The sequence below is a fragment of the Perognathus longimembris genome, chromosome 7, assembly GCF_023159225.1.
Source record: "Perognathus longimembris pacificus isolate PPM17 chromosome 7, ASM2315922v1, whole genome shotgun sequence".
NCBI classification, from domain to species: domain Eukaryota; kingdom Metazoa; phylum Chordata; class Mammalia; order Rodentia; family Heteromyidae; genus Perognathus; species Perognathus longimembris.
In genome coordinates this window covers 31,211,226-31,229,968 of record NC_063167.1, presented here as the reverse complement: position 1 = coordinate 31,229,968, position 18,743 = coordinate 31,211,226, and the positions used below count along the sequence as shown (strand labels likewise).

The 18,743-nt window shown below is 49.8% G+C and overlaps 1 protein-coding gene and 1 pseudogene across 2 annotated transcripts; one reads left to right on the top strand and one right to left on the bottom strand.

Annotated features, from left to right (window-relative positions):
* The first annotated feature begins 8,129 nt into the window (after window positions 1–8,129).
* Pdzk1ip1 (PDZK1 interacting protein 1) lies at window positions 8,130–17,214 on the top strand. 2 transcript variants are annotated; one of them, XM_048351252.1, is made up of 5 exons: window positions 8,130–8,251; window positions 12,609–12,785; window positions 14,791–14,899; window positions 16,412–16,507; window positions 16,847–17,214. In XM_048351252.1, the coding sequence occupies exons 2-5, from the start codon at window positions 12,719–12,721 to the stop codon at window positions 16,917–16,919; spliced, it is 345 nt and encodes a 114-aa protein (XP_048207209.1). In that variant the 5' UTR covers window positions 8,130–8,251; window positions 12,609–12,718; the 3' UTR covers window positions 16,920–17,214. The 2 variants fall into 2 exon arrangements, with proteins under 2 accessions (XP_048207209.1, XP_048207208.1); XM_048351251.1 differs by lacking the exon at window positions 8,130–8,251 and having other exon boundaries at window positions 12,567–12,785.
* Window positions 11,494–11,600, bottom strand: LOC125355786 (annotated as a pseudogene).
* Window positions 17,215–18,743: the final 1,529 nt, after the last annotated feature.

The following is an 18,743-nucleotide window of genomic DNA, read 5'->3' as shown; positions in this document are numbered from 1 at the left end:
TACTATTGCTTGTGTTTTAGAGATGCCCTGTATCTAGCCAAGGGTAGATTTAAATGCAAGGTACTCCTGCTTCACTCTCCTGAATACTAGGATAACAGGTTTACACCACCACATGTGGCTTACATCTTTTACCTTCACCAAGCTCTGAAATGTAGATTTTTACCTTTACTCACCTAGGTAGCAAATCACAGCAAGTAGTGTCTGTGAATTTTTTCACCAGTGGAAATCACATCCTATTGTGGTAGATTACTTTGAAATATCATTTATGATCATTTGCATCTTGCAATTATGCTAGATGTTAGACTGGTTGCTAGATATCATTACTTAATCATCAAAGAGGAACACATATAATACATTTTAAGATGCCTTGGTAATTATATTTCAGTACTATTAGTTTTCATTAGAATTCTATGTATTTTATTTTATCCATTTAAGCTACGCATGTAAAAAGAGATCCTGTTCACCGGATGCCAGTGGCTCACGCCTGTAATCCTAGCTAATCAGGAAGTGACGATCTGAGGATTATGGTTCAAAGCCAGCCCAGGCAGGAAAGTCGTGAGACTCTTATCACTATTTAACCACCAGAAAACCAGAAGTGGCATTGTGTCTCAAAGTGTTAGAGCACTACCCTGAAGAGCTCAGGGACAGCACCCAGGCAGAGTTCAAGCCCTATGACTCAAGGGGCGGGGGGCGGGGGAAAGATCCTGCTCATGACTGTAATCTTAGCTACCCAGGAGGCTGAGATCTGAGGATCTTGGTTTGAAATCAGCCAAGGCAGGAAAGTCTGTGAGACTCTTACCTCCAATTAGCCATCAAAAAAGCTAGAAGTAGAGCTGTGACTCCAGAGATAGTATACTAGCCTTGAGCAAAAATGCTCAGGGACAGTGCCCAGGCCCCAGATTCTACCATGTGGCCCAAGAGGCCCAGGGTGCACAAAAGGTTGAAATCCCCACAGAAAGGAGCTCCACTGATTGGTCCCTCAGCTCAGAGTTTCTGTGGCCCCATCTCTGGGCTAGAAGGGTCTGGTGTCTGTGCTCACTACCTGTACCTTCCCTCCTCCATCCCTCCTATTCAGAGAAGACACAAGGGAAGGTAGGTCCCTGCTGGTGTGATTGGAGGGGGCCTAGAGTTGATCACTGCTCAATCAGTCCTGATGCATTTTAAATATAGCCAAGTATTTACTGAACACCTCATGGTTGCCAGGCACTGTTTGTGCACTGGGAACTGAGCAATGAACAAGACTTCCTTTACATTATGGGGTTTATATTCTAGGTGGACAGAGAATAAACAAGGTAACTATTTTGCTGGGGGTAAACGTCAAGGAGAAAACTGGAACTAAGCAAGGGAATGAATAGAATGTGTGTGGGGAGTTTGTAATTTGGGAAAGGATAAACAGGAGGGCCTCCATGGTGAGGTGGCATTAGCATCAAGACCTGAAGGACACGAGGCAGGAAACCAGGCGAATATCAGAAAGAGTATAATGGAGGAAAGAATGGCAAATGCAAAGGCCTTGAGGCCCAAGTGTACCTGGCATGGGCAGGGAACAGCAAGGAGGCAGGTATGGTTGGAGTGAGGAAGAAAATTGAGAGACGAGGCAGGGAGGTACCCACTGAGACTCTGGGACATTGGGAGGACTTGGGCTTTCACTCTTGAGTAGTCAAGAATGTAGTCAGACTTACATTTCTAATATTTATTTATTTTGAATTTTGTTATTATTATTTTTGTTTATGTGGCACTGAGGAATCAAACCCAGGGCCTCATGCATGCTAGGCAAACATGCTACCACTGAGCCACATTTCCAGCTCCAGACTTAAATTTCTAGCTGCTATATGGAGAACAGACTGAATGGGGACATAAGCAAAAGTGGGAGACGTGTGTGTGTGTGTGTGTGTGTGTGTGTGTGTAATTGCAATACGCCTAGTGACAGGTGAGGGGGCTTGATTAGGACACAACAGTTGGAGGTGGCATGAAGTGTTAGAAGACTGGCTATATTTTAAAAGATCCAAGAGGATTAATGAAGGGGGAGTCCAATGTGAGGAGAAAGTCAAAGGCGACTCCAGGAATGGGGGTGACAAACGCCAAGGGGAAAAATTTGAGGACAGTATTTGAGGACATGAGTTCAGGAGTTCACTCTAATCGTTTTAGGAAGTGGTCTAGTCTGGGAGGTAACTGTCAGGGAAAGGCATGACGCAGTGGCACAAGAGGGCGTGGCCATCAGCAACCATTCAGTGAGAACCCACTAGTGCCAGGCACAGAGCCAAAGGCTTTCCAGGCATGGTCTCTCCTGAAGCCCTGCCTACACAGGACTGGTTCTCTGGCAAAGAGATGCTCTGGGTTTTACTTTCATTTGCTTGTTCCTTTGTTTGTTCGCTTAGTATGGAGACAGGGTCTTACTATGTCATCAAGGCTAGCCTGCTGCTTACTATATATAGCCCAGACTGGCCTTTGAACTTTTATTTACTTATTTATTCATTTATTCATTCATTCATTCATTTATTTGTCAGTTGTGGGACTTGAATTCAGGGCATGGTCACTGTCCCTGAGCTGTTTTGCTCAAGGCAACTCTACCACTTGGAGCCACAACTCCACTTCCAGTTTTCTGGTGGTTAATTGGAGATAAGAGTTTCACAGACTTTCCTGCCTGGACTGGCTTTGAGCTGTAATCCTCAGATCTCAACCTTCTGATTAGGGAGGATTCCAGGTGTGAGCCACCAGTGCCTGGCTGGTCCCTGAACTTGTAATTCTCTTGCTTCAACCTCCCTTCTTGACTACTCAAGAGTAAAAGCCCAGGGGGGCTGGGGATATAGCCTAGTGGCAAGAGTGCCTGCCTCGGATACCCGAGGCCCTAGGTTCGATTCCCCAGCACCACATATACAGAAAACGGCCAGAAGCGGCGCTGTGGCTCAAGTGGCAGAGTGCTAGCCTTGAGCGGGAAGAAGCCAGGGACAGTGCTTAGGCCCTGAGTCCAAGGCCCAGGACTGGCCAAAAAAAAAAAAAAAAAAAAAAAAGAGTGAAAGCCCAAGTCCTCACAATATCCCAGATTCTCAGTGGGTACCTCCCTGCCCCATGCTGGGATTACAAGTATGCCCCCCAAAACCTGGCTAGGTTTACTTGTTTATTTTAAAATGACAAGTCTTCCAGCCCCCTACCCCATGCACATTCCTCATGATAGAAACTCTGGAAAAAATACAAGGGGAAAAGAAAAAAAAAGAAGATAAAATCAGCCTAGGTCATTCATTAATGTTTTAGTGTATATTATCCTTTTTTTTTTTTTAACTAAGTCCCCCCTCCCCAGGCAGTGAAATTGTAATTGTATTTTGTTTAACTTTTGCATCTGGCTCCAGCCTTTAAAGCCATTTTTTCTTTTAAAGGTTGAAGTTTGACCTTTTAGACAAAGCTGTAAGCATAAAAGGATCAGATGGCTGGAGTGTGGTATCCAGACGGAGCAAAGCGTAGGCAACATGCGGCTGGCACCGTGCCCTTCTGATGCCTCTCCCTGCCCTGCTGGGGCTTCTATCCTGAAAAAAGAGGAGGGTTTAGGACATGGAAGTAGGGTTTAACAAAAACAAAAACAAAAAAACAAAACCTATTTAGATCTGGTGCTTCTAGCTTTTACCACGTAACTCCTGCATGGCTCATTCAGATGTGTGTTTCTCAGGCCAAGCTGGGGAAGCATTGCCCAGAAACAGTGGAGAGCCTGGCTCAGGGCACACAGCTAGTGGTAAGTGAGGAGCTTGGTACTGTCAGTTCCTTTTGTGCACCCGCAGGGACTCCGACCTCAACTCCCCTTTGTGTCCTACGATCTCTCTCTCTCTCTCTCCTCAACCTGTTCTTAGTTTTCTCCATTCTAAAAAACTGGCGCCAGCATCCATGTCTGAGTCAGATCACTAGGTGGCACCTTGACTCTTCTCTGAAGTTCTAGCTTCTGCCTGCACCCAAGCATTTGGCCTATTCTGCCATTGTACACTGTATGCTGTCTTCCATCCTGCAGTTCTCTCACACATGATTTTAAGTGTCACCCTTCTTTTCCTGGATCCTTTTGAGACTGCCTCACTGCTCCCTGCCTCCCAGAGCATTATTCTGTGGTTGGGAAGATCTTGCTGAAATTCAAGATAGCCCATGTCAAGTTCTTTTTTTTTTTTTTTTTTTTTTTGGCCAGTCCTGGGCCTTGAACTCGGGGCCTGAGCACTGTCCCTGGCTTCTTTTTGCTCAAGACTAGCACTCTGCCACTTGAGCCACAGTGCCACTTCTGGCCGCTTTCTGTATATGTGGTACTGGGGAATCGAGCCCAGGGCCTCATGTATACAAGGCAAGCACTCTTGCCACTAGGCCATATCCCCAGCCCCGGCCATGTCAAGTTCTTGCCTAAAGCACTACCATGGTCTTGCATTAGGCACAAGTAAGGACCACATGATCCAGCTCTTGGGTCCCTTCCATAGCCTTCTCATTGCAAACCCCTCTAAGAATTCCCTGCTCTCAGCCACTCCATCCAACCGTGTCCACATATCTTCTCACTCCCCAACCCTGCACTCAGATCACAGCCTAGGTTCCTGGGGAGTGTCTCCCTGGCTGCATCAACATCTCCATGTGCATTGCTCCAGACTGGGCCTCAACTCTGACTTCACACTTACCATGTCCAAGCCAACCTGGGAACCCTGTTCCTCCTACTCAAAAAAGCTTCTTGCAGTCATCACCATCCTGGCCTACCTGAGCTGAGCACCGCTGGCCTCTTTCCTCTTATATTCCAGATCATGGTGGCTTTATCCTTGAGGTACACCTAGCCTCAGTCCACATACCCACAGTTCCCGCTGCTTCTGTGAACCGTGCTGCTTCTGCTCTGGTCTCCAGCCAGGAATGAGCCTCTCAACCAGCCTCCCCAGCCTTCTCCTGGTGGCTAGACTGTGTCTCTTCTGCTCCAAACTCTACAGTGGCTTTTTGTTTTTTACTCTTGTAAGTAAAAGCGTGGACATTCTTGAAGCCTGACAGAAGCCAGGAAGCAGAGATGGAGGTTGTGGGGGGAGGGGCTGGGAACAAGACACCTTTCAAAAACCTGTTCAGTGACTTAATCCCTCCAATTAGGTTCCATCTCTTCCTTCCCACTACTTCCTAACAATGTCATTATATTATGAATCTGTCAAGAGAGCAATTCATTGACTAGAACCAAGCTGTCAGGGTCTGATTACTTCTTCAAACTCATTGACATCCAAGCCTTTTGGGGGATATTTTGCATTCAAGCCTTAATATCATCTGATTTTTTTGTGTTGTTGTTGGTTGTGGGGCTTGAACTCAACCTGGGTGCTGCTGTCCCTGAACTCTTTAGCTCAAGGCTAGGTCTCTACCACTTGAGCCACAGCACCACTTCCTGTTTTCTAGTAGTTAATTGGAGATAAGAGTCTCACAGTCTTTCTTGCCTGGGCTGGCTTTGATCTAAGAGCCTCAGATCTCAGCCTCCTGGGTAGCTAGGATTACAAGTGTGAGCCATGAATGCCCACCTTCTTATCTGACCTATTTTATCCACCTGTTAGTTTGTTTCCTGTTAGTTTGATCTCTCTGGATCATCAGCTCTTTAAGGGCAAGGACTTCAGGTGCTTAGTGCTGTGTCCCTAGCATACTGACTAGTGCCTGGCCCACAGAAAATTCTTGGTAAATATCTGTTGAGTGAATGAATGGATTAATCTTAGACTTAATACTATCTTTTTCTGATCTTCCACACTAGAGGTATCCACATTCACATACTCTTAGGGTCCATGCACCTGCTTTGAAACATTTAACACAACTGCAATTTCAAGGCTGTACAATGTAAGGTCTATCTTATTCATTTCTATTTCTAGTCCTCTAGCACATTAAATATGTGCTGAATAAGTGGATGAAAGCAAGCTAGGGTGTCATTGGTTATGACCAGTAAGTGGGTGATGAGCAGAGGGATTGAGCCCTGGGCTGGATATAGGGATGTCAGGGCTTAGCCGTGTGTGTGTGTGTGTGTGTGTGTGTGTGTGTGTGTGTGTGTGTTAGTACTGGGGGCTACACTCAGGGCTTGGTTGCTGTCTCTTGGCTGTTTTGCTCAAGGTTGAAACACTTGAGCCAAAGCCAAACCTCTACTTCCAGTTGTTTGCTGGCTAACAAGAGTGTTGTGGACTCTGCCTGCTCTGGCTTTGAACCATGATCCTCAGATCTTAGCCTCCTGGGTAGCTAGAATTACAAGTGTGAGCCATCAGCACCTAGCCTACCTGTTTTATTAATTGACCACATGGTCATCACTTGGTCCTTTTTTGGGATACAGTTTTTCCAGCTGAAAAATGAAAAGCAAAATGACAGGTAGGCCTGCAAGACAGAAACTTCTGTGATTCTAGAAGCCATCTCCCCAGCGTGGTTCCACTGCTGGCCCAGAGCCCTGAGTGCGGCAACAGGGCTGTATTGGAACACAGGGAAGGATTTGGCCCTGGGCCGTCTGCTGGCATGGGGCTCCTGGCATTGGCTGGGTGAGGAGGCAGTAAAGGAATTGATGGATCTTCCTTACTGGGGGGTCCTGGCCATAAATCTCCCTGGCCCAGTGGAGTCGCCTAGGCCCCAGGAGCCACAGCCAGTGCATTCTTTAGCTCAGCTGGCACCAGACTGGGGCTTCTGTCCCTTCTAGTTCCTGGCACTGGGGGGCCCTGAGGGAAGGGCAACCATCCATCTGACCTGACCAGAGTCATAGCTCTGTGCCCCAGAAAGCCTTTGTCTAGAGAGTTGCCAATCTTTCTTAGATCTGTCTTAGGCTCCAGAGTCAAGATTTCTTAATCCGCTTTGTGCTATTGAATCCTATACACTCTTTCTCAGTGAAATGTTTTATTTATTTATATTTTTCAGTGCTAGGACTGGGGCTTAGGGCTTACACTCCAGGCTTGGTGCTCTTGTTTGTTTTTCCTGTTCATGGTAGATGTTCTACCAGTTGAGCCATAACTCCAGAAAAACATTTCTTATAGATGTGATATAAAATGCAAAGCATTACAAGCTAGGTGCCGGTGGCTCACACTTGTAATCCTAGCTGATACTCAGGAGCCTGAGATTTGAGGATTGAGGTTTGAAGGCAGCCTAAGTAGCCCATGAGACTGTTATCTCCAATTAACCACCAAAAAACTGGAAATGGTCCTGTGGCTCAAGTGGTAGAGCACTAGCCTTGAGCAAAACATAGTATCCAGTGCCCAGGCTCTGAGTTCAACTCTGAGGACCAGCAGAAAGAAAAGAAAAGCATAGCATGACAAGAAGATAATTAATTACATATGTGAGGTAGTAATTTAAGTGTATCTCAATAATTACTCAATGGCATGGCCTTATGGAAGATCTTGGTTTGTAATGCTTTGCATTACCCTAATGGTAAGCATAAGGACACATCCAGATATCTGCCAGGATTAGGTGCTGATAGGAAAACATCAGAGTGCTGTGTTTTGAGGCCTTCATTCCTAATGGAAACAAATGGTAGGCTTTAGTTAGAAGTTAGGGAAATACAAATGTTGGTTCAGGTGTCATGAGCTCTGTCCACCGACCCCTAGGAAGGGAGTGCTAATGGTAGGAGAGCGGATGAATGAAATTCCAAGTGGGAGAGGACAGGGACTCCCCAGAGCCTTAAACCGCCTCCTTTCTTAGAACCCTATCAAAATACAAAATTTGATTGGAGTCTGTTTGTGGACTTCCAGGCTTCCAGACTTGGAAGTGCTAGATCTCCTCTGTAGATGCCTCTGTATTTGTCTTGGTCTCTGGCCTACTCTGGCACACTTCTAGGGATGGCTAAGCCTCAATCCCAGAGTTACAGCTGTGTGGAGGAGCAGTGACTGTGTGTTCTCCCTTACACACAGGGGTGAATCAGATTCAGTGCCTGATCCACAGCTGCAAGGTAGAGAGAAACGAGGGCTACGTGGAGCTGAAATGTCTTATTCACTCAACAATCATTCTCTAAGTTTTCGCTATCCTCTAAGCCAAAGGGAGGCAGGGGCTATACTGAGATTTAATTTCACAGAACATTTGTTCAGTGTGTGCCTCGGCACTGTGCCCAGTGCTTGGAGGTTAAAAAAAAAAAAGACACATATCTTCCTTCCCAGTAGACCTATTAAATGAGCAAGCACACAAATCAATAGGGAGTTGCAATTTGCAATAACAGCTGAGAAGAGACAGCCAGTGGAGACTCGGACGGGGTGTGAAGGTGGGGAATGGAAGGCAAGTCTTCTGGAAGAAAGTGACATTTAAAGCAAGACTTGGTGGATCACTTTTCCAGGTAAACATCAGGTAGCAGGGAGGAGAATTCTAGGCACAGGGCACAGCATGTGGGGGAGGGGCCTAGCCCTGCTGCTAGAGGCCTTGGGACCAGGTAATGCTGGACGGGAGGTTGAGGTCTGATTGTCCCATTCCTCAGACCCCTGAGAAGAAGTATGGACATGATTTGAAGGGCCATGAGAACTCCATAAGGGAGCTAAGCAGGATCATTTGAATCTCCAGGAATTTACAGCAGGTATGAGACCTCATAATAATGAATGAAGGAACTGGGGCGCTAATGGCTCACACCTGCCATCCTAACCACTCAGGAGGCTGAGATCTGAGGATCGTGGTTCAAAGCCAGCCTGGGCAGGAAAGTCTGTGAGACTCTTAACTCCAATCAACTACTCAGAAAAAAGCTGGACATGGTGCTGGGGCTCAAGTGGTAGAGCACTAGCTTTGAGCATGAAGAGGCCCAGGGATAGCAGTGCCCAGGCCCGGAGTTCAAGCCCCAGGACTGGAAAAAAAATAAAAAAAGAATGAGTGAAGGAAGCTTTCATATTCATGTTCTAAACATGTGTCCTCATGCTTTTCTCAGGTTGAGTTCTCAGCCTTCCCCACCCAGTTTCTCTGCCCGGCCAACCATACTCGGCATCACCACCAACAGAGGATACCTTCATTAACTTATTTCATTCTGTCTCACATCACAGCCCAGGACGTACCAAGTGCCTTGTTTCTAACATCAGTGACCATTTACAAGCTAAGGTTGGCCTTCCTTTCTACCCTAGGAAGGGATAGAAAGTGCCCAGACCCTGGCCCTCCCTCCTAGACTAGGGTTGGAGCTATACAATACCACCTGCTGGCAGAAAGTAGAATGGCAGAAAAGAAGCAGCTGGGAGAATTCTGGCCCTCTGGAACTTCTCTGGAAGTTAAGTAGAGGAGCTGCAGCTAGATGGAGGAGGCTTGATGATTCCCCATAGGAGCTGGACTGGGAATAGGAGGGAAGAACTTAATGTTGCTGGAGCAGCTAGCTGTGTGAGGACCTCCCGGGACCAGGGACCATTCTCAAAGCCAGTTGTCCATCTACATCCTCTTTTCTAGGATAACGTCTTTTGCTCCAGTATCTGAGACTTTGTCCTGGAAGATGTGTTTGCTCCTGGTATCCTTCCAGTTCACCTTCTTCTTACTCTGAGCCCAAAGCAAAGTCCAGAGGGTCTTTGCCTTTCCCTAGGGTTGCAGGTATGGAAAGATTAAAGGGTGAGGATAGGAGAGACTGGGCTGTTCTCCAACCTGGAGTGGGGGTGGGGGTGGGGGATGTTTCTGGCTGATGGGATCCCTGTCACAGCAGGGACTTCCCTGTCTGCCTCTCCTTACATAATTCCTCCCTTGGTTCCTGGGACATCCACTTTTCTGGGGTTTTGTCTTTCTCTCCTATCCTGTCTCCTCTTCCTTTGAGACACCTATATGTTGGGGCTGCATTCTAGTCCCTTGTTCTTTCTCTAATTTTGATACACACATACATAGTTTGGCCATTTGCTCCCATTCTGAAGCAACGCCATCCACACAGCTGCCCACACCAGAAACAGCCTGGGAGTCACCTCCTTTACACTCTCCCTACCTAGTCACTTTTCTAGAAACCACACCCTGGCTTTTCAACCTCCTAAACAGGATTCAGATCGACGCCCTGCCCCCACTCCAGGTCTCCTCATTGGCTGTGGCCTGTGGCAGCCTCCACAGATCTCCTCCCTGAAGCCCCTTCCCAAATGTAGATCTGACCTCGAGACTGCCCTGCTTCAAACCCCCTCACCCTTCAAAAAAGGCATGGTGGGTGTTTATGAAACCCAGTTCCATTCCTTACATTCCAACAAGCTGTTCCTGGGCTGTTCATTAACACACAGAAAATTTTCTCCCGAGTATGCCCAGAGATTCTGACCTTTAGTTGGGGTGGGTGTGGAAAACAGGATTCATATATATTCAAGGCATCACTGGTCCCTTTAGAATGGCATAGTTTTGGATGGTTCATGGGTCCATTGCTCATGCATACAGGCAGACATGTACACACACACACACACACACACACACACACACACAGAGCAGGTGAAAGGTTACCACTGGCACACTAGTCTTAGTCCTACAATAAAGACCCTATGAGCAGTAGTTTGGTGACTGCAGGCTGGGACCAGGCTATGGAGAGGCCTCCTACTCAGGCTCTAGCTTCTGGAACTACTCATCTCTGAAACCGTTCCTAGTCTGCTAGCATTTCTTCCCTTCCCTTCCCTTCCTTTCCCTTCCCTTCCCTTCCCTTCCCTTCCCTTCCCTTCCCTTCCCTTCCCTTCCCTTCCCTTCCCTTCCCTTCCCTTTTCCTTTCCCTTTCCCCTTCCCCTTTCCTTCCTTCCTTCCTTCCTTCCTTCCTTCCTTCCTTCCTTCCTCTCTCTCTTTTTCTCTTTCTTCTTCCTTCCTCTCTTTCTTTCCTTCTTCCGCCCTTCCTGCCTCCCTCCCCACTTTTCCTATCTTCCTTTCTTCCTTTGCTTTTTACCTCAACAGGAAGCAGTATTTGTTGCTGAATATGGTGATGGTGGGAAGCACAGAGGGAGCCCCTCAAATCATGGCATGTATTTGACCCCACCTACTTCTCAGCCCAAGTCTTCAGATTCATTAGCATTAGCCAGGTGCTAGTGGCTCACACCTGTAATCCTAGCTACTTGAGAAGCTGAGAATGGGACAACAGTAGCTCTAAGCTGACCCAGGCAGAAAAATCCATGAGATTCTATATCAGTGCAAGAAGTTGGTAGTAATGGTTATGTGTTTTCCATCCCAGCTATGGTGAGAAGAGAAAATTAGAAAGGTTATGGCCCAGGTGTATGCCTTTGTAGAAAGCAAGACTCCATATCAAAAATAACCTGTGTAAAACAGGATTAGAGGTGGCATGTAAAGTGCCTATCTAGAAAGCACAAGGCCCCGAGTTCACACTCTAGTGTTGAAAGAAAAAATAATTTCCATTACATTTGCTAAAGCCCGATGTCTTTGGGATGTGGACCTGCTGGTAGTCAGTCAGGGAACTTGAACTTGGCCCTGCAGGGGGCCTTAACCTTCTGGTCCCTGTTCTGCATCTTGGTGGAGGTGGCTATGATAAATTGTATCCATTTGTCAAAGTGAACTCTGGCTGCTGTGCTTTGAGGCCTTTCATAGATGCCCTGGAAACATGTGTGGAGCCCAGACTGACAAGGGCATAATAAGGTCCACAGCATAAACACCTGCTAGAAAAGCTGTCTCCAAGGTCCCTTAGAGAACATCCCTTGTATGAGAGGCTACTGTTTGCAGCCCTTGTGCATCAAGCTCCCATGAGGAAAAGAACTTGGCCTGGATCTCATATCTTTAACGTCCTGTACTCCTGTGGTAGTTGGGGTGAGTAGGCCCAGTGTGTGTGATCCTTGGCCTTAGGCCCCAACAGATGCTTGGGTCACCTTAAGATTCTGAGCTGCTGGGCTGCTTGGTGCCATGTGACCCTGATGGGAATTTTTTGCCTCTTCCGAGGAGTCTAGCTGTGTCTGGAGTCCCCGGTGTCTGGGGGACAGGTCAGCTTTCTCAATGCTAGGCTTGGCTATAGACTGGGCCCTGATGCCTGGGAGCAGTCTTCCTCTGCCCTCCATAGTAGGGCAGTGCTCCCCCTGCCTCTTATGACAGGTGGAGGTGGATCTTAGGGTGGGTGTGGAGGCCTCTGATCTTGTCCAAGGGAGGCCTTGCTTATTTTCCAGGAACCACAGAGTTAGTGCTGAACTGGGCTGTGAAAGGATGTGTATTTAGGGAGCTACTAGGATACTCAGGAGTTGGGGGGGGGGGCAGTCATGAAGGCAGGCTGTGTCACAGGGGTCTGTTTTGGATGGAGGTATCAGGACACAAGACAGAAACTGGCTCTAGGGGAAGCGGGGAGCTTTGAGACTTCCCTGGGTCTTGGGGGTTTTCCCCAGGCTTCCTGAGACAGCCAGCAAAAATGTAATTCCGCTGCCAGCCTTCTCCCAAGCCCCACCCACTGGGCTTCTCCAAGGTAGGAGTGACAATGTGTCACTCTTTTCCCCAGAGACTGGCCCCACGACCAGGAAAGGTGAACTCAGACACAGATTCTGGGGCTTGCAGGAGGCCAGGACTGTCCTCATATCCAGCTCCTTACCTGGCCTTTGAAGGGTAACCTCAAATGCTGGCTCAGGGGCTGGGCCCTGGCCAGAAAGGCCAGGCTCATTCTTAAGGGAGGGAAGGAAGGAGGGCAGTTTCTCTTTACTGCCCGCCCTCTCCTCCTCCCTACCTCCCTCCGCACCTCCCTCCCTTCCTCCCTCCCATCTTCCCTCCCTCACCCTTTTCCTAACCAGTTCTATCTCCTCCAGAGCCAGATTACCGGGCTGACCTCAGGTAAACACTCCAGACTCTTCCAGGCAGCTCCAAGAGCGCAGACACCGCAGACAGACGACGAAAGATCCCAGAGCCGCCTGCAGCCATGTTGGCTCTTAGCCTTGTGGTTCTGGGCCTGTTCACTGCAGTGCCATCTGTGAGCTGTCAGCAAGGTAGCCTGGGACAGGGGGAGTTCCCTAGCGGCTGCTGAGAGGAGGGGGGCTGGCTGGGCCCTGGTGACCCAGGGGAAGATGGTGTGGAGTTCTGACTTTCTTCACCACCCTGGACACCTGACTTTGGAGGAAGAGCAGGGACTGGACAAAGCAGAGGGACTAGGCCCAGACCTTGGCACCAGGATCCCTGTGGTTTGTTTCCCATGAATGAGGGTAGCAGAGGATGTGTTGGGTCAAGGATTTGGGGGAGGAAATTGTCCTAGAGATGCCAGTGTCCATGGGCTCCCCTTAGAGCAGGGGGCCAGAGCTGCCAGAAGGGTGGAAATGAGGCTCAAAGCAGGCTTACTCAGGGGCAAGCCCAGTGGCTTCAGGACTTTGACCATAGTGTTGACCTAAATGCTTATTGCCTCAGTTTCCCCCCCACCAATCTGAGTTCTTTGCCCAGCTCTATCTTGGCTAGGAGGAAACCACAGCCCTTTCAGAGTCTTATAAAATGAGGACTGTAAGCCCCACCTTGCCTACCTCCCAGAGCTGCTGCCCACTTAGGGGTGTGGAAGAGCTTTGCACCCAGGGAAGCACCCCATTGCAAGCTCTCACATCCATCCCACACTGCCTGGCTGCCTCTGTGGCCAGAGCCTGGTGATTGCAATGAGTCATGGGTCCAGAGCCAGCTGACAAAGATGCTTCCCTCTCCTGAGCTCTCATGTGAGTTTGCTTTGGTTCTCTCTTCTTCATCTCAGAGGCCCTCTGGAGAGCAGAGGGGCCAAGTAACTTACACAGGACACACAGCAGGGCAAGAAGAGACAGGACTCAAATATCTTTCCTGTCTCTGCCCCTTGCACTTTGGGCTCTAGAGCCATAGGGCAGGGGGAGCAGGAGATTGTGGTCTCTGGTGTATGGAGGGAATTGGCTGCAAGACCTGGAGGAATGAGGAAGGGCCCTCACAGGATTACTTACAAGGCTTGGACTAGAGCTAAATGAGCTAATGTGACCACAGACCAGACAGCGCCACAAGCTTCCCTCCCAACACCTGGCAGGCTCAGGGAGCTCCAAGAAGAGGCAGGACCTTCACTGCTTTAGGGTAGACTCAAGGGAGGACTTTTGGATGAGGATGAGGCAGAATGGAGACCTTTGATGCCCAGCCTATACCTCTCGTCACTTAGGATAGTTCTAGGGATCGAGGTGTTTTCTCTGGAAGTAGGATCTCTCAGAAGCCTGTTGGTGGCTTCATCCTCCTTGGACACCTGCCTGCTGACTATCTTTCCTCTGTCAGATGAGGACTTACAGATTCATGAGGCACAGTATGCCTCAGGGAAGGGGAAAGCTCCTAGAAGATACCAGTGGTTTGAAGGCAAAGACTTCTGGGAAATCTGGAAGATAGCATTTTGTGTCCAGGGTACATACATGGTTAGGGCCTGGATCAGTTATCTGGCTCTAGTACCCTGGGCACCCAGCTGGAAGAATACAAGTGGCCTGGATCTTATCTCTGCCCCCTCTTGTCTTATATCATTGGGTACAACTAGTTGAGCAGCTGCCTGCCCTGACCTCATGCTGCCCAGCTCCTCCCAGAGAAACCTTTTGTTACAGAACAGGATCTTCCAGATGCCAGCCAGGAAGGAGGAGAGGGCCCACTCCCAGCTGGCAAGGCCTAGACCAGCCATCCAGGAGACTGCCCTTTGGTCGCTGGGCCCCAGGTACTCCCTGGGGGGTCCAGAACATGACCCCAGTGGAGGAAATGTGGCTCTTGGCAGTCTGGATCTCAGACACTGAGTCCTGTTTCCTCCTTCACTGCTCAGGCCTTTCTCTAACAACTGTCTTCCTCTGGACCCCTGTGCTCCCCAAGTCCATCCAGTTCTCAGGCCCAGTGGAATCAGATGGGGTTCCCAGACACCCCTTCTGTGGTCCTGCAGTGGCCGACTGCCTCCCACATGGGCCCTAGCCATTGGAGGCAGAAGCCCCTCCCTCCCCGTGAGTTCTGTAATTTCAGCTCCCCTCTTCTTTCCAGGTCTAGGGAACCTCCAGCCCTGGATGCAGGGGGTCATTGCTGTGGCTGTGTTTTTGGTCCTTGTTGCAATTGTCTTCGCTGTTAACCACTTCTGGTGCCAGGATGAGCCGTGAGTGCTGCCCGAGGACTTTGGGCATGGGCAGGTTTTAGTGGGCCCCTGGGATCACCACTCTCCTCCTCTAGATGGATGGAAGCAATCCTGGATCAGGTCTTCTTGCTGTGAGGAAGGGAAAGTGGGTCTCAAGCTCATAGGGCAAGTGTGTGAGTCAGAGTTAGATCTCAGGCTTGCTGGTTTCAAGACCTGTGTTCTTTAGCCCCTTGCCTTCCTTCTGAAATGGAAAGTCTCATCCTTCCAGAGTCAGCTGCCAATCAAAGAGGTCTCACAGACTAGATGAGCAATGCCAAGTTCAAGGGCAGCTGAAGGAAAGTGCAGGGTTCACCTCAAGGCCCGAGCTGGTCCAGGGAGTTCAAAGAAGGCCTCCTTGATTGCACACTTGTCCCTAAGCCTAAAGCACAGAGAGGAGTCAGGGAACACAGAGACATGGGAAGAGCACACTTGGGTTCTGAGTAAAAGGTTTGGCACCACGGCAATTGGGCACAAAGGTCAAGATCCCTCTGGGCAAGGCTGCATCTGGAATAGGCCATTTTTTCTCAGCTCTCACAAAGGTGACCTGGTGGGTCTGGGCGCCAGCAGCAGCTCTGCATGGCTTGCAATGGAGACACAGTAACTCAGTGACTGGAGAGAGGAACAGAGATGCCCAGGATGAGGCTGGTGAGGTGGGCAGGACCCAGGCCAATTGGCACCCATGACCTGAACCTTGGGCTTTCTCTTAGTGCCACAGGAATCCAGTAGGATGCTTTTAAGCACGTGATGTGGCCTCAGCAGGTACACTGGTTGTCACGTGGCAGATGCATGCTAGTGAGCAGGAAGTCATAGCTAGATAGTCTGGCCCTAGAGGTGGCAGAGGCAATGTAGAGAGGGGACAAGTCTAAGAGGGGGACCTGTGATAGCTGGACTGAGACAGTAGTTGGACTAGAAACCAGGGAGGGGTTTAGGAACCTCACTGAGGCAGAGAACACGAAGGGACAGCAGGTTTGGGGGTGACTACTGAGTTTAACTTTGAATATGTATGTGGGATATCTGGGGTCAGAGGTACAGATAGCAGGGCCCCTCTGGCCCAGAGTAGTCTCTGGGCATGGGGGGAGAGCCCACACTGTAGGGAATTCACTCTTGAGTAAGAGATGAGGAGCTTTCTGTAGGAAATGCTTTGCTTCTCCACTGGGCCCAGCTCTGCTTTCAGCCACTGACCACATCTGCTCCTAATCTGGAGCAGACACTGAGACCTTCTGGGGTCTGCTCCGGGGATGCTGAGCTAGAGGACTTGAAGAGGCAGTGGAAGGAGGCCTTGCACTTAGGACAAGTCTTTCTCCAATCTCTGATCCCTCATTATAGAGTAGGCAGAAAAGTATAAGATCATTTAGGCCAGAAGCATGTGATGGGCAGAGCCCTGCTGGACAGGGATGCCTCTGCTTCGGGGCTTTGGGAAGCAGGACCCAGGGTCCCTAGGATGGTGGTTTGAGGGTGGTAGTGATGAGCCCTATATGTGACCCTCATCCCCAGGGAGCTCGGGAACGTGGTCATGACTGTTGGAAACAAGGCAGATGGAGTCCTGGTGGGAATGGACGGAAAGTACTCCTCAATGGCCTCCAGCTTCAGGTGAGGTGCTGGTGCAGGGATGCCCTCCCTGTGCTCAAGGGGTGATAGGGAATGGGGGAGGGTGGGAGCTCCCATGGGGAAGGGGATGATAAGATTAGTGAGGTTCACTTGGTGAGGACCATAGGGCCACAGAGGGAGAGGAAGCTGAAGTGGGGAGAGGGCTCTGTAATGGAGGAGGCCCCCTCCCCAAGAAGTAGGAGATGGGGCTTAGGGGGATGGTGTTGAGGGCCTTCCAATCTAGATACACAAGCCCAGATGTGGTGTAAGTGCAAAGGGAGCAGGAAGAAGAGGGGATGGGAGACTCGGTGACCTACCAGGCCCTGTCTTCTCCTTTTTCAGGTCCAGTGAGCACGAGAATGCCTACGAGAATGTCCTGGAGGAGGAGGGCAAGGTCCGCAGCACACCCATGTGACTTAGTTGGCTTATGACCCTCAGCTGGGGCCTCTCAGGTGCCAGTGGTGACGCTCACCACCTTTCAGCCCCTTCTCTGCAGGAATCTGCAATAACAGATCGACTCCCTCAGCCTTCACCTGACTTACGGGCATTTGGGGCTACAGCCAGGCTGGGGCTCTGGAGCCTCCCTGGGGGTCTCTTTTCCAATATGGAAGAGGCCAGCCAGCTCAATACTTTCCACCCCACCTCCTATCTTCCCCACATCTGTGGACATGGCCCTTATTTCTGTGAAATAAAGACCTTTTGTACTTCCAGGTTGAGCTTCTGAAACAGCCCTCAGACTTGCAGCTTGGCCCTGTCTCCCTTTCTCAGTCAGGACAATCACCTTCCAAGGCCACACACAGTCAGGGTGGCTTTGGAGATTACCCAGGAGGCTCTGAGCTCACTGGACAGCTGGAGTCAAGGGGCCCAGGATGGAGAGGCTGAGGGCTGTGTAGAAGTAGGGATCAGGGGCTGGGGATATAGCCTAGTGGCAAGAGTGCCTGCCTCGGATACACGAGGCCCTAGGTTGGATTCCCCAGCACCACATATACAGAAAACGGCCAGAAGCGGCGCTGTGGCTCAAGTGGCAGAGTGCTAGCCTTGAGCGGGAAGAAGCCAGGGACAGTGCTCAGGCCCTGAGTCCAAGGCCCAGGACTGGCCAAAAAAAAAAAAAAAAAAAAAAAGAAGTAGGGATCAGAATTGGGGTCTCTCCCATGCATGGAGATGTTGAAGAGGCAGGAAGGCCAGAGACAGGTGAACCCACCTTGGCCTGGTGATCATCCTTGTCCCTTTGAGACTCACCCTCCTTTGGCTAGAGAAGTTAGGAAAGCTTCCCAGACAAGGCACAGACCCGAGTGCCCCCAGGCTACTCCAAATACTGGTCAGTTTCAAGGTGTATCCCAGGTTCCTTCTACTTGGGGGGTGGAAGAGGGGTTCAGAGGTCCATGGGCTGGGAACTCAGTCACTCTGCTCTTGCTTCAGGCACAGCCCTTCCTGGAAGCCCATGTCTCCCACCTCCTTCCACCCAGATTCTCAGTCCTTCCTTATGCATGCTCACCACTCAACCTCTGTACTGCCTGCACTATACTGCGTTCATCTTTCACTCTCCCCAGATTTCCTAGGTGCCAGGCTTTGGCATAGGACTGTCCGGGAAAGTCTGAGGCTGTGATCATGGAGCCCAAATTTGTCTCCTTGGTCTCTTGCCAGTTTGCTGTGTGATGTTAAGACAACTTCTATCCACCCTGAGCTCTGCCCCTCTGAGGGGGATTTGGTCAGTCTCCTCCCAGAAGTGATGCCCTCACCAACACTCTGATTCGACTCCCTATCCTGGGATGGTGTGGCGGTTAAACAATGGGGTCCTAAAGGGAATCACATGGTGGGGGGCAGAGCAGAGAGGAGGGATGCCTGAGTGCTTGACTGTTTGGGGTCCACCTCTATGACTCTTTGGATTTTTGTTGGTATTGCTGTTGGTCATGAGGCTTAAACACAAAGCCTGGGTGCTGTCCCTGAGCTTAGCTCCACTTTTAGCCTTTTGGTGGTTAGTTGAAGATAAGAGTCACATGGAATTTTCCTGCCCCAGGCTGGCTTTGAACTGCCATCTTCAGATCTCAGCTTCCTAAGTATCTAGGGTTGCTAGGGCCACCCATGCCCAGCTGTGACCGTCTTAAATGAAAGCTTCTGTTTCACTCTCTCCGTCTAGAGTTGCAACGGGAGCCATTCTCACTGGGAAGCATTCCCAAATCTGAAGAGTGGGGCTAGAAGGCAGTGCCTCTTGCCCCAAGATGATTCTTGGGTGAGTCAC

Coding starts and splice junctions, on each gene's coding strand:
- Pdzk1ip1 (XM_048351252.1), top strand. CDS start 12,719: ATGTTGGCTCTTAGCCTTGTGGTTCTGGGCCTGTTCACTGCAGTGCCA. Junction 12,786..14,790: donor ATCTGTGAGCTGTCAGCAAG/GTAGCCTGGGAC, acceptor TCTTCTTTCCAG/GTCTAGGGAACCTCCAGCCC. Junction 14,900..16,411: donor TTCTGGTGCCAGGATGAGCC/GTGAGTGCTGCC, acceptor CCTCATCCCCAG/GGAGCTCGGGAACGTGGTCA.